The sequence below is a fragment of the Budorcas taxicolor genome, chromosome 12 (genome assembly GCF_023091745.1).
Source record: "Budorcas taxicolor isolate Tak-1 chromosome 12, Takin1.1, whole genome shotgun sequence".
NCBI lineage: Eukaryota > Metazoa > Chordata > Mammalia > Artiodactyla > Bovidae > Budorcas > Budorcas taxicolor.
In genome coordinates, this window is record NC_068921.1 from 69,885,779 (window position 1) to 69,898,310 (window position 12,532).

General features: G+C 38.6%; 1 protein-coding gene across 1 annotated transcript in view; it reads left to right on the forward strand.

Moving 5' to 3' along the window:
* The window catches only part of LOC128057588 (ATP-binding cassette sub-family C member 4-like), a 286,799-nt gene that overhangs the window by 254,442 nt on the left and 19,825 nt on the right, over positions 1-12,532 (forward strand). The window contains exon 27 of the mRNA XM_052650036.1: positions 11,631-11,720. Within this exon, the coding sequence (XP_052505996.1) occupies positions 11,631-11,720 (90 nt within the window). The remainder of the gene's footprint in view (positions 1-11,630; positions 11,721-12,532) is intronic.

Genomic DNA, 12,532 nt, shown 5'->3' on the forward strand with positions numbered 1-12,532 from the left:
TTAGGCTGGCAGAGGACATCAGGCAACCAGAAAAGCAGACCATTGTCTTCAAAAACAGATTTTTAATCTTTGCTCTTAGGTTTTTGTTGTCAATTTTGTACATTTAAAAACCCAAACTTCACTACCCAAGTTTACCTGAGAGCGAGATTACTGGCTTGACCAATCTCTCCTCCTTTGGACTCTCCTTTTTCTCCACCAGGTGGGCTCTGTCTCTTTTCTCCCCCATCTCTTCTCTATCCAACTCTGTGAATCTCTGTGTGTTCCAGACGGTGGAGAACACCTAAGGAACTGGTTACTGGCAGGATTTGTCTCTCTCCTTCTCATTCCTCTCTCTTATCCTCCTGGCCACCTCTGTCTACTTCCTCCCTCTCCTCTTCCCTGTATAACTCCGTGAATACCTCTAAGTGGTCCAGACTATAGAGCGCACATAAGGAAGTGACTACTGGCTAGCTTGCTCTCTCCTCTTTTGATCTCACCGCATCTCATTCCAGTTACCTCTAACTACCCCCTCCCTCTTCTCTGCTCCTTGTAACTCAGTGAACCTCTCTGAGTGTCCCTCAATGTGGAGAAACTTTTCATCTTTAACCTAGATGTTTTATCATCGGTGCTGTATAGATGGAGAAGTCTAGAGGCTACTGTAAAAATAAAACTGAAGACCAGAAGCAGGAGGCTTAAATCCAAAGCCTGAAAATATTAGAGAACTCTTGAATTCAGGGAACATTAAGCAATAGGAGCTCATCAAATGCCTTCATACCTACACTGAAACCAAGCTCCACCCAAGGGCCAACAAGTTCCAAAACAAGACATACCACTCAAATTCTCTAGCAACACAGGAACACTCCCCTGAGCTTCAATATACAGGCAGCTCAAAATTATTCCAAAACCTTTGATGTCTCATAACCCATTACTGGTCACTCCACTGCACTCCAGAGAGAAGAAACCCAGCTCCACCCACCAGAACTCCAACACAAGCCTCCCTAACCAGGAAACCTTGACAAGCCACTGATACAACCCCACCCACAGTGAGGAAGCTCCATAATAAAGAGAACTCCACAAATTACCAGAATATAAAAAGACCACCCCAAACGCAGCAATATAACCAAGATGAAGAGACAGAGGAATACTCAGCAGGTAAAGGAACAGGAGAGTTGCCCACCAAACCAAACAAAAGAGGAAGAAGTAGGGAATCTACCTGAGAAGGAATTCCGAATATTGATAGTGAAAATGATCAAAAATCTTGAAATCAAAATGGAATCACAGATAAATAGCCTAGAGACAAGGATTGAGAAGATGCAAGAAAGGTTTAACAAGGACCTAGAAGAAATAAAAAAGAGTCAAAATATAATGAATAACACAATAAATGAGATCAGAAACACTCTGGAGGCAACAAATAGTAGAATAATGGAGGCAGAAGATAGGATTAGTGAAATAGAAGATAGAATGGTAGAAATAAATGAATCAGAGAGGAAACAAGAAAAACGAATTAAAAGAAACGAGGACAATCTCAGAGACCTCCAGGACAATATGAAATGCTCCAACATTCGAATTATAGGAGTCCCAGAAGAAGAAGACAGAAAGAAAGATCATGAGAAAATCCTTGAGGAGATAATAGTTGAAAACTTCCCTAAAATGGGGAAGGAAATAATCACCCAAGTCCAAGAAACACAGAGAGTTCCAAGTAGGATAAACCCAAGGCGAAACACCCCAAGACACATATTAATTAAATTAACAAAGATCAAACACAAAGAACAAATATTAAAAGCAGCAAGGGAACAACAACAAATAACACACAAGGGGATTCCCATAAGGATAACAGCTGATCTTTCAATAGACTCTTCAGGCTGGGAGGGAATGGCAAGACATACTTAAAGTGATGAAAGACAATAACCTACAGCCCAGATTACTGTACCCAGCAAGGATCTCATTCAAATACGAAGGAGAAATCAAAAGCTTTACAGACAGGCAAAAGCTGAGAGAATTCAGCACCACCAAACCAGCTCTCCAACAAATTCTAAAGGATATTCTCTAGACAGGAAACACGAAAAGGGTGTATAAACCCGAACCCAAAACAATAAAGTAAATGGTAACAGGATCATACTTATCAATAATTACCTTAAACGTAAATGGATTGAACGCCCCTACCAAAAGGCAAAGACTGGCCGAATGGATACAAAAACAAGACCCCTCTATATGCTGCTTACAAGAGACCCACCTCAAAACAAGGGACACATACAGACTGAAAGTGAAGGGCTGGAAAAAGATATACCACGCAAATAGAGACCAAAAGAAAGCAGGAGTGGCAATACTCATATCTGATAAAATAGACTTTAAAACAAAGGCTGTGAAAATAGACAAAAAAGGCCACTACATAATGATCAAAGGATCAATCCAAGAAGAAGATATAACAATTATAAATATATATGCACCCAATATCGGAGCACCGCAATATGTAAGACAAATGCTAACAAGTATGAAAGGGGAAATCAACAATAACACAATAATAGTGGGAGACTTTAATACCCCACTCACACCTATGGACAGATCAACTAAACAGAAAATCAACAAAGAAACACAAACTTTAAATGATACATTAGATCAATTAGACCTAATTGATATCTATAGGACATTTCACCCCAAAACAATGAATTTCACCTTTTTTTCAAGTGCTCATGGAACATTCTCCAGGATAGATCACATCCTGGGCCATAAATCTAAACTTGATAAATACAAAAAAATCGAAATCATTCCAAGCATCTTTTCTGACCATAATGCATTAAGATTAGATCTCAATTACAGGAGAAAAACTACTAAAAATTCCAACATATGGAGGTTGAACAACACACTTCTGAATAACCAACTAATCACAGAAGAAATCAAAAAAGAAATCAAAATATGCATAGAAACAAATGAAAACGAAAACACAACAACCCAAAACCTGTGAGACACTATAAAAGCAGTGCTAGTTCATAGCAATACAGGCATACCTCAAGAAACAAGAAAAAAGTCAAATAAATAACCTAACTCTACAACTAAAGCAACTAGAAAAGGAAGAATTGGAGAACCCCAGAGTTAGTAGAAGGAAAGAAATCTTAAAAATTAGGGCAGAAATAAATGCTAAAGAAACAAAAGAGACCATAGCAAAAATCAACAAGGCCAATAGCTGGTTCTTTGAAAGGATAAATAAAATTGACAAACCACTAGCCAGACTTATCAAGAAGCAAAGAGAGAAAAATCAAATCAATAAAATTAGAAATGAAAATGGAGAGATCACAACAGACAACACAGAAATACAAAGGATCATAAGAGACTACTATCAGCAGTTGTATGCCAATAAAATGGACAACGTGGAAGAAATGGACAAATTCTTAGAAAAGTACAATTTTCCAAAACTGAACCAGGAAGAAATAGAAAATCTTAACAGACCCATCACAAGCACAGAAATTGAAACTGTAATCAGAAATCTTCCAGCAAACCAAAGCCCAGGTCCAGACGGCTTCACAGCTGAATTCTACCAAAAATTTTGAGAAGAGCTAACACCTATCCTACTCAAAGTCTTCCAGAAAATTGCAGAGGAAGGTAAACTTCCAAACTCATTCTATGAGGCCACCATCACCCTAATACCAAAACCTGACAAAGATGTCACAAAAAAAGAAAACTACAGGCCAATATCACTGATGAACAAAGATGCAAAAATCCTCAACAAAATTCTAGCAATCAGAATCCAACAACACATTAAAAAGATCATAGACCATGACCAAGTGGGCTTTATCCCAGGGATGCAAGGATTCTTCAATATCCGCAAATCAATCAATGTAATTCACCACATTAACAAATTGAAAAATAAAAACCATATGATTATCTCAATAGATGCAGAGAAGGCCTTTGACAAAATTCAACATCCATTTATGATAAAAACTCTCCAGAAAGCAGGAATAGAAGGAACATACCTCAACATAATAAAAGCTATATATGACAAACCCACAGCAAACATTATCCTCAATGGTGAAAAATTGAAAGCATTTCCCCTAAAGTCAGGAACAAGACAAGGGTGTCCACTTTCACCGCTACTATTTGACATAGTTCTGGAAGTTTTGGCCACAGCAATCAGAGCAGAAAGAGAAATAAAAGGAATCCAAATTGGAAAAGAAGAAGTCAAACTCTCACTGTTTGCAGATGACATGATCCTCTACATAGAAAACCCTAAAGACTCCACCAGAAAATTACTAGAGCTCATCAATGAATATAGTAAAGTTGCAGGATATAAAATCAACACACAGAAATCCCTTGCATTCCTATACACTAATAATGAGAAAGTAGAAAAAGAAATTAAGGAAACAATTCCATTCACCACTGCAACGAAAAGAATAAAATACTTAGGAATATATCTACCCAAAGAAACTAAAGACCTATATATAGAAAACTATAAAACACTGATGAAAGAAATCAAAGAGGACACTAATAGATGGAGAAATATACCATGTCCATGGATCGGAAGAATCAATATAGTGAAAATGAGTATACTACCCAAAGCAATCCCTATCAAGCTACCAGCCATATTTTTCACAGAACTAGAACAAATAATTTCAAGATTTGTATGGAAATACAAAAAACCTCGAATAGCCAAAGCAATCTTGAGAAAGAAGAATGGAACTGGAGGAATCAACTTGCCTGACTTCAGGCTCTACTACAAAGCCACAGTCATCAAAACAGTATGGTACTGGCACAAAGACAGAAATATAGATCAATGGAACAAAATAGAAAGCCCAGAGATAAAGCCACACACATATGGACACCTTATCTTTGACAAAGGAAGCAAGAATATACAATGGAGTAAAGACAATCTCTTTAACAAGTGGTGCTGGGAAAACTGGTCAACCACTTGTAAAAGAATAAAACTAGATCACTTTCTAACACCGCACACAAAAATAAACTCAAAATGGATTAAAGATCTAAATGTAAGACCAGAAACTATAAAACTCCTAGAGGAGAACATAGGCAAAACACTCTCAGACGTAAATCACAGCAGGATCCTCTATGATCCACCTCCCAGAATTCTGGAAATAAAAGCAAAAATAAACAAATGGGATCTAATTAAAATTAAAAGCTTCTGCACAACAAAGGAAAATATCAGCAAGGTGAAAAGACAGCCTTCTGAATGGGAGAAAATAATAGCAAATGAAGCAACTGACAAACAACTAATCTCAAAAATATACAAGCAACTTATGCAACTCAATTCCAGAAAAATAAACGACCCAATCAAAAAATGGGCCAAAGAACTAAATAGACATTTCTCCAAAGAAGACATACGGATGGCTAACAAACACATGAAAAGATGCTCAACATCACTCATTACCAGAGAAATGCAAATCAAGACCACAATGAGGTACCACTTCACACCAGTGAGAATGGCTGCGATCCAAAAATCTGCAAGCAATAAATGCTGGAGAGGGTGTGGAGAAAAGGGAACCCTCCTACACTGTTGGTGGGAATGCAAACTAGTACAGCCACTATGGAGAACAGTGTGGAGATTCCTTAAAAAATTGCAAATAGAACTACCTTATGACCCAGCAATCCCACTGCTCGGCATACACACCGAGGAAACCAGAATTGAAAGAGACACATGTACCCCAATGTTCATCACAGCACTGTTTATAATAGCCAGGACACTGAAACAACCTAGATGTCCATCAGCACATGAATGGATAAGAAAGCTGTGGTACATACACACAATGGAGTATTACTCAGCCGTTAAAAAGAATTCATTTGAATCAGTTCTGATGAGATGGATGAAACTGGAGCCGATTATACAGAGTGAAGTAAGCCAGAAAGAAAAACACCAATACAGTATACTAACAAATATATATGGAATTTAGAAAGATGGCAATGACGACCCTGTAAGCAAGACAGGAAAAAAGACACAGCTGTGTATAACGGACTTTTGGACTCAGAGGGAGAGGGAGAGGGTGGGATGATTTGGGAGAATGGCATTCTATCATGTATACTGTCATGTAAGAATTGAATCGCCAGTCTATGTCTGACGCAGGATACAGCATGCTTGGGGCTGGTGCATGGGGATGACCCAGAGAGATGTTATGGGGAGGGAGGTGGGAGGGGTGTTCATGTTTGGGAACACATGTAAGAATTAAAGATTTTAAAATTAAAAAAAAATGAAAAGAAAAATAAAATAGGTTGACACATTGTTTATAAAAAAAAAGAAGTATAATTTTCAGGGAATATTTTGGCGATTCTCTAGAATGTAACAAAAGTGAATAAGTATAGATAAAAATAGGAACATATTTCTTCTAGTGCTGGGTTCCCTGGTGGCTCAGAGGTTAAAGTGTCTGCCTGGAATGCGGGAGACCTGGGTTTGATCCCTGGGTTGGGAAGATCTCCTAGAGAAGGAAATGGCAACCCACTCCAGTACTTTTGCCTGGAGAAACCCATGGAGGGAGGAGCCTGGTAGGCTACAGTCCATGGGGTCGCAAAGAGTCAGACAGGACTGAACAACTTTACTTACTTACTTCTTCTAGTGCTATGTCCTTCACTTAAACAGTATCAGTTTAAAAACAAGTTTATTCACTTATGTGTCATGGGTAATAAATGTCAGAAGATATTAAAAATCTTAGTCCTCCCCAGCCAAGACTCCTTTCTCTTTACAATGTCTTGCTGACTACAGAGATGGAGAAAATCTGTTGACTTGATTACTTAGTTACTTGTCTGAGTGCAAAAAGCTTACATCTCCCTTCCCCAAAGGAGTAGGAAGCAGGGATGCTTGTGCCTCAACACCCTGATTTAGGGAACCTACGAAGCTGAGAGCAGATTCTGCAGAGGGGGAGCCCAAGGCTGTTTCTTTGAGTTGCCCCACTCAAGTGAGCCAGGCCCACACCATCTTCCCTGGCTCCCTGCTCCCTGTGATCCTGGGAGCAGCAGCGAGCTTCTGGGATCATCTCTCTCTCTCTCTACCCTCTAGTCTCATCCCCATCACTGTTGACCCCACCATGAGCAAGTCAGGACTGGGAGAGATGTGATAGCACCAAGGACCTGCATAGGAGCCAGAGTCAGGAAAATGGTGTCATAGGGCATCAATCCTGGAGTCATGGGGGGTGGCGGGAAGCTTTCAGAAATGAATGCTATATTCTTAAGAAAGTACTCCTCAATTTATGTTCAAAATTTCAGGAATAAGTAAAAACTGAAAGCACTTCCTAGGTACTTTCCTTAAACAAGAGGGGGCTGAAGTGTGTGCATCCTTTATGCTCAGGATGTGAAGTAGTTAAGTTCCCCAGTTCAAGTAGTAGCTGCTTATCTAAAAGAACCTTAAAAAATGGATTTCAAAACTTCTTTGGATGACTCTCTGCACCTAGAGACCCTTATACTGTTGGCACAAAAAAAATGTTTTCAGTTGAAGAGAGATTCCTTGCAAATTGAGTGTTTATGATTACAGACTAAGGGTTGGCACAGATCAGCACAGATCTGTTTATTATGATTAAACAGATTCATTTTTATATGTAATAGGTTTTTGAAAAGTCAAGGCAAAAGTTAGGTATTTTTTTAAAATAGCCCACTCTGCTCTTTTGATATTTCTATTTCCCGAATTTTCTCCAGTAGGTTGAAAGAGGCAAACCAGAGCTGTCTCCCTCTAAGACACCCCAAATTACCTGGCTTTCTTTCTCCTTTTTTCCTCATTGAGAACAAAACTCAGAAGAGGTGGATGTTCTATTACTAGGCTCTAGACCAATGCAGTCAGAAGTCTTTGTTAAATCCCTTTGAACTGCTCCCTGGAGCTACCAAAAGAGAACTTTACAGGACTTGTATTCATTTCTCTTGCTGGCAAACAATATTGTTTCTTCTGAATATGGATGATGATCTGTTCATTTAAAGGCTGCTGCTGCTAAGTCTCTTCAGTCGTGTCTGACTGTTTGTGACCCCATGGACTGTAGCCTGCCAGGCTCCTCTGTCCATGGGATGCTCCAGGTAAGAATATTGGAGGGCCATTTCCTCCTCCAGGGGATCTTCCTGAGCCAGGGATTAAACTCGTTTAGAGGCTACAGGATTACAAAAAAAAAAAAAAAAAAAAAAGTAGAAGAAGAAGCAAACTAAGACTTTAAAACAATTCTGAATCCTTATTCTTGAAACAGGGAGATGAGCTGCACCTTAAAGGTTCTCAGCTTAGAAATGAGGACAGAGCTTTTAGGACTCAAGGAAGCAGCAGCTAGTTACACTTCATAAACATTAGTGGAGGGCAGTTTCCTGGTTTGGGACTCAAATAATTAAAACTGTTGTTCTGTATCTGCCCCATTTGTAACCACTTGTATGATTTTTGTCTGGGTCCCAGGATGTTTTAAGCATCAGATTAGTGGGCAGAGCTTCTTTGTAAGATAATGAAAGTCTTATCTTCCAGGAGCATATAAAAAGGTCAGGTAAGACTGAGGTTTTCAGGCTTGCAGTTGTGTTGAGGGATTATCAATTTGCTACACTAAATGCTCTGATTCAGAGTGGCCATTTTTGTGTCACATGTCTAATATGAACTTACAGTAGTAACAAGGGAAAAATTACTACTAAATATAGTAGGAAGGGTTACTTTGTAAAAGTATCAACTTTATGCCATGATGAAAAACAGGGTGAAGCTAGTACTCCATTTAAAATGCTATATTGACAAAGAGCATTTGTTTTCCTGACTCTGCTGTGCCAGCTAACTCTTATTGTTGTTGTTCAGTTGTTATGTCCAACACTTTGCGACTTGTAGCACACTAGGCTCCTCTGTCAAATTCTTATTAAATGAGATTTAATTGTGTACCTTCAGAAAGAATATACTTAGACCAATAAATTTACTGTATATTTATAAGAAGTTTTTATGTTCTACCATAAATCTCTACACTGAAGTCTTCTGCCTGTAAACATCTTTATAATGCTTATTTATAAGATTAGTTTATTTACTTCATTGCCTAGAGGTGGGTACTGTAATAATAATATCTGTTATTACTTTGATCCTTATCTGCCCTTGCATATGTGTCTACTGTGAGCACTTTTACAGTCAGATCTACAATTCATGTTTTAATAGATAATTCTTTTTATTCAATAAGCTTTGATGAAAATTTTACTGATTTTGAGATATATATTTGGCATGTCAAACAAAGGGAAACACTCTTATTTATTAAACTATGTTCTTCCATCTACTACAGCTAAATGAACATGCATAATCTCCCAATATATCTTTTTAAACTTGCAGTATAGATGTAAGTGGGTACCCTTATTGCAATGGGAAATGCTTAAATTTAATTTTTAGTTTCAGTTGCTCAGTCTCAGCAAGGAGAGATAAGAAAGCCTTCCTCAGTCATCAGTGCCAAGAAATAGAGGAAAAGAATAGAATGGGAAAGACTAGAGATCTCTTCAAGAAAATTAGAGATACTGAGGGAACATTTCATGCAAAGATGGGCACAAGAACAGAAATGGTATGGACCTAACAGAAGCAGAAGATATTAATAAGAGGTGGCAAGAATACACAGAAGAACTATACAAAAAAGATCTTCATGACCCAAATAATCATGATGGTGTGATCACCCACCTACAGTCAGACATGCTGGTGTGAAGTTAAGTGGACCTTAGGAAGCATCACTATGAACGAACTTAGTGGAGGTGATGGATGGAATTCCAGTTGAGCTATTTCAAATCCTAAAAGGTGATGCTGTTAGAGTGCTGCACTCAATATGCCAACAAATTTGGAAAACTCAACAGTGGCCACAGGACTGGAAAAGGTCAGTTTTCATTCAAATCTCAAAGAAAGGCAATGTCAGAGAATGTTCATATTACTGCATAATTGCACTCGTCTCACACGCTAGCAAAGTAATGCTCAAAATTCTCAGAGCCAGGCTTCAGCAATATGTGAACCATGAACTTCCTGATGTTCAAACTGGTTTTAAAAAAGGCAGAGGAACCAGAGGTCAAATTGCCAACATCTGCTGGATCATGGAAAAAGCAAGAGAGTTCCAGAAAAATATCTACTTCTGCTTTATTGACTATGCCAAAACCTTTCATTGTGTGGATCACAACCAACTCTGGTAAATTCTTAAAGAAATGGGAATACCAGACCACCTCACTTGCCTCCTGAGAAATCTGTATGCAAGTCAAGAAGCAACAGTTAGAACTGGACATGGAACAACAGACTGGTTCCAAATTAGGAAAGGAGTATGTCAAGGTTATATATTGTCACCCTGCTTATTTAACTTATATGCAGAGTATATAATGAAAAATGCTGGGCTGGATGAAGCACAAGCTAGAATCAAGATTGCCAGGAGAAATATCAATAACCTCAGATATGCAGATAACATCACCCTTATGGCAGAAAGCAAAGAAGAGCTAAAGCACCTCTTGATAAAAGTGAAAAAGGAGAGTGAAAAAGTTGGCTTAAAACTCAACATACAGAAAACTAAGATCATGACATCCGATCCTATCACTTCATGACAAATAGATGGGGAAACAATGGAAACACTGAGAGATTTTATTTTGGGGGGCTCCAGAATCACTGTAGGTGGTAATTACAGCCATGAAATTAAGACACTTGCTCCTTGGAAGAAAAGCTATGACCGACCGAGACAGCATATTGAAAGCAGAGACATGACTTTGCTGACAAAGGTCCGTCTAGTCAAAGCTATGGTTTTTCCAGTAGTTATGTATAGACATGAAAGTTGAAGTATCAGAAAGCTGAACACAGAGAATTGATGCTTTTGAACTGTGGTGTTGGAGAAGACTCTTGAGAGTCCCTTGGACTGCAAGGAGATCCAACCAGAGCCTCCTAAAGGAAATCAGTCCTGGATATTCATTGGAAGAACTGATGCTGAAGCTGAAACTCCAATACTTTGGCCACCTGATGCGAAGAACTGACTCATTTGAAAAGACCCTGATGCTGGGAAAGATTGAAGGTGGGAAGAGAAGGGGACGACAGAGGATGAGATAGTTAGATAGCATCATTGACACAATGGACAGGGCAGCCTGGTGTTTTGCAGAAGTCCATGGGGTCACAAAGAGTTGGACATGACTGAGTGATTGAACTGAATTGAACTGATTTGCAACCTTATTATTATTATTATTATTATTATTTTGAAATTCTTTTTTTTTGAATTTATTTATTTATATTTGTTTAAATTTTAAAATCTTTAATTCTTACATGTGTTCCCAAACATGAACACCCCTCCCACCTCCCTCCCCATAACATCTCTGTGGGTCATCCCCATGCACCAGCCCCAAGCATGCTGTATCCTGCGTCAGACATAGACTGGCGATTCAATTCTTACATGACAGTATACATGATAGAATGCCATTCTCCCAAATCATCCCACCCTCTCCCTCTCCCTCTGAGTCCAAAAGTCCGTTATACACAGCTGTGTCTTTTTTCCTGTCTTGCATACAGGGTCGTCATTGCCATCTTTCTAAATTCCATATATATGTGTTAGTATACTGTATTGGTGTTTTTCTTTCTTTCTGGCTTACTTCACTCTGTATAATCGGCTCCAGTTTAATGATTGTAGTAACCTTTTTTTTTTTTTTTCCTTTTGGCATTTTAAATCTGTTCTCTAAAAATCGGAATGAAATAAAAAGAGATGCAGTAATAACATTACCTATTTTGTTGTATTTAGGACCCTATTGTGTTCACTGGAACAATGAGGAAAAATCTGGATCCCTTTAATAAACATACAGATGAGGAACTATGGAATGTCTTAGAAGAGGTAATTTATTAAATATGATAAACTTTTTAGTATCAATATCTAATATGTGTGTACATTTAAAAGCATTGCAGGTAATTAAGGGAGGTTAACAGTTTAATTGCCTTCATTTACCTCCTAGGAAAACATTGATGACATGGGTGTACTTAAAATGTGTGTATGATGAAATGAGTAAATATGAAAACCAACAGTATAATGCATCATGTTTCCATTGCACCCTTTTCCCTAGAACCCAAAGCAATTAGATACATTACATTTCTTGCCCTTCAGTCAGTCAGTCAGTTCAGTCACTCAGTCGTGTCCAACTCTTTGCGACCCCATGAATCGCAGGACACCAGGCCTCCCTGTCCATCACCAACTCCCGGAGTTCACTCAGACTCACATCCATCGAGTCAGTGATGCCATCCAGCCATCTCATCCTCTGTCATCCCCTTCTTCTCCTGCCTCCAGTCCCTCCCAGCATCAGAGTCTTTTCCAATGGTCAACTCTTCGCATGAGGTGGCCAAAGTACTGGAGTTTTAGCTTCAGCATCATTCCCTCCAAAGAAATCCCAGGGCTGATCTCCTTCAGAATGGACTGGTTGGATCTCCTTGCAGTCCAAGGGACTCTCAAGAGTCTTCTCCAACACCACAGTTCTTGCCTTTAGTAGAACACTAAACTAGAAGGTAAAATTATGTGTTCAAATTCTACTAGTGACCTAGTGAATTAATTACTTTAATTTGCAACATTCTTTTTTATTCCTTTGATCTTAGGATCAAAGTATCTACTATGTGGAGATATCAGTTGTTTTTCATTATTAACAGAAAGATAAATGA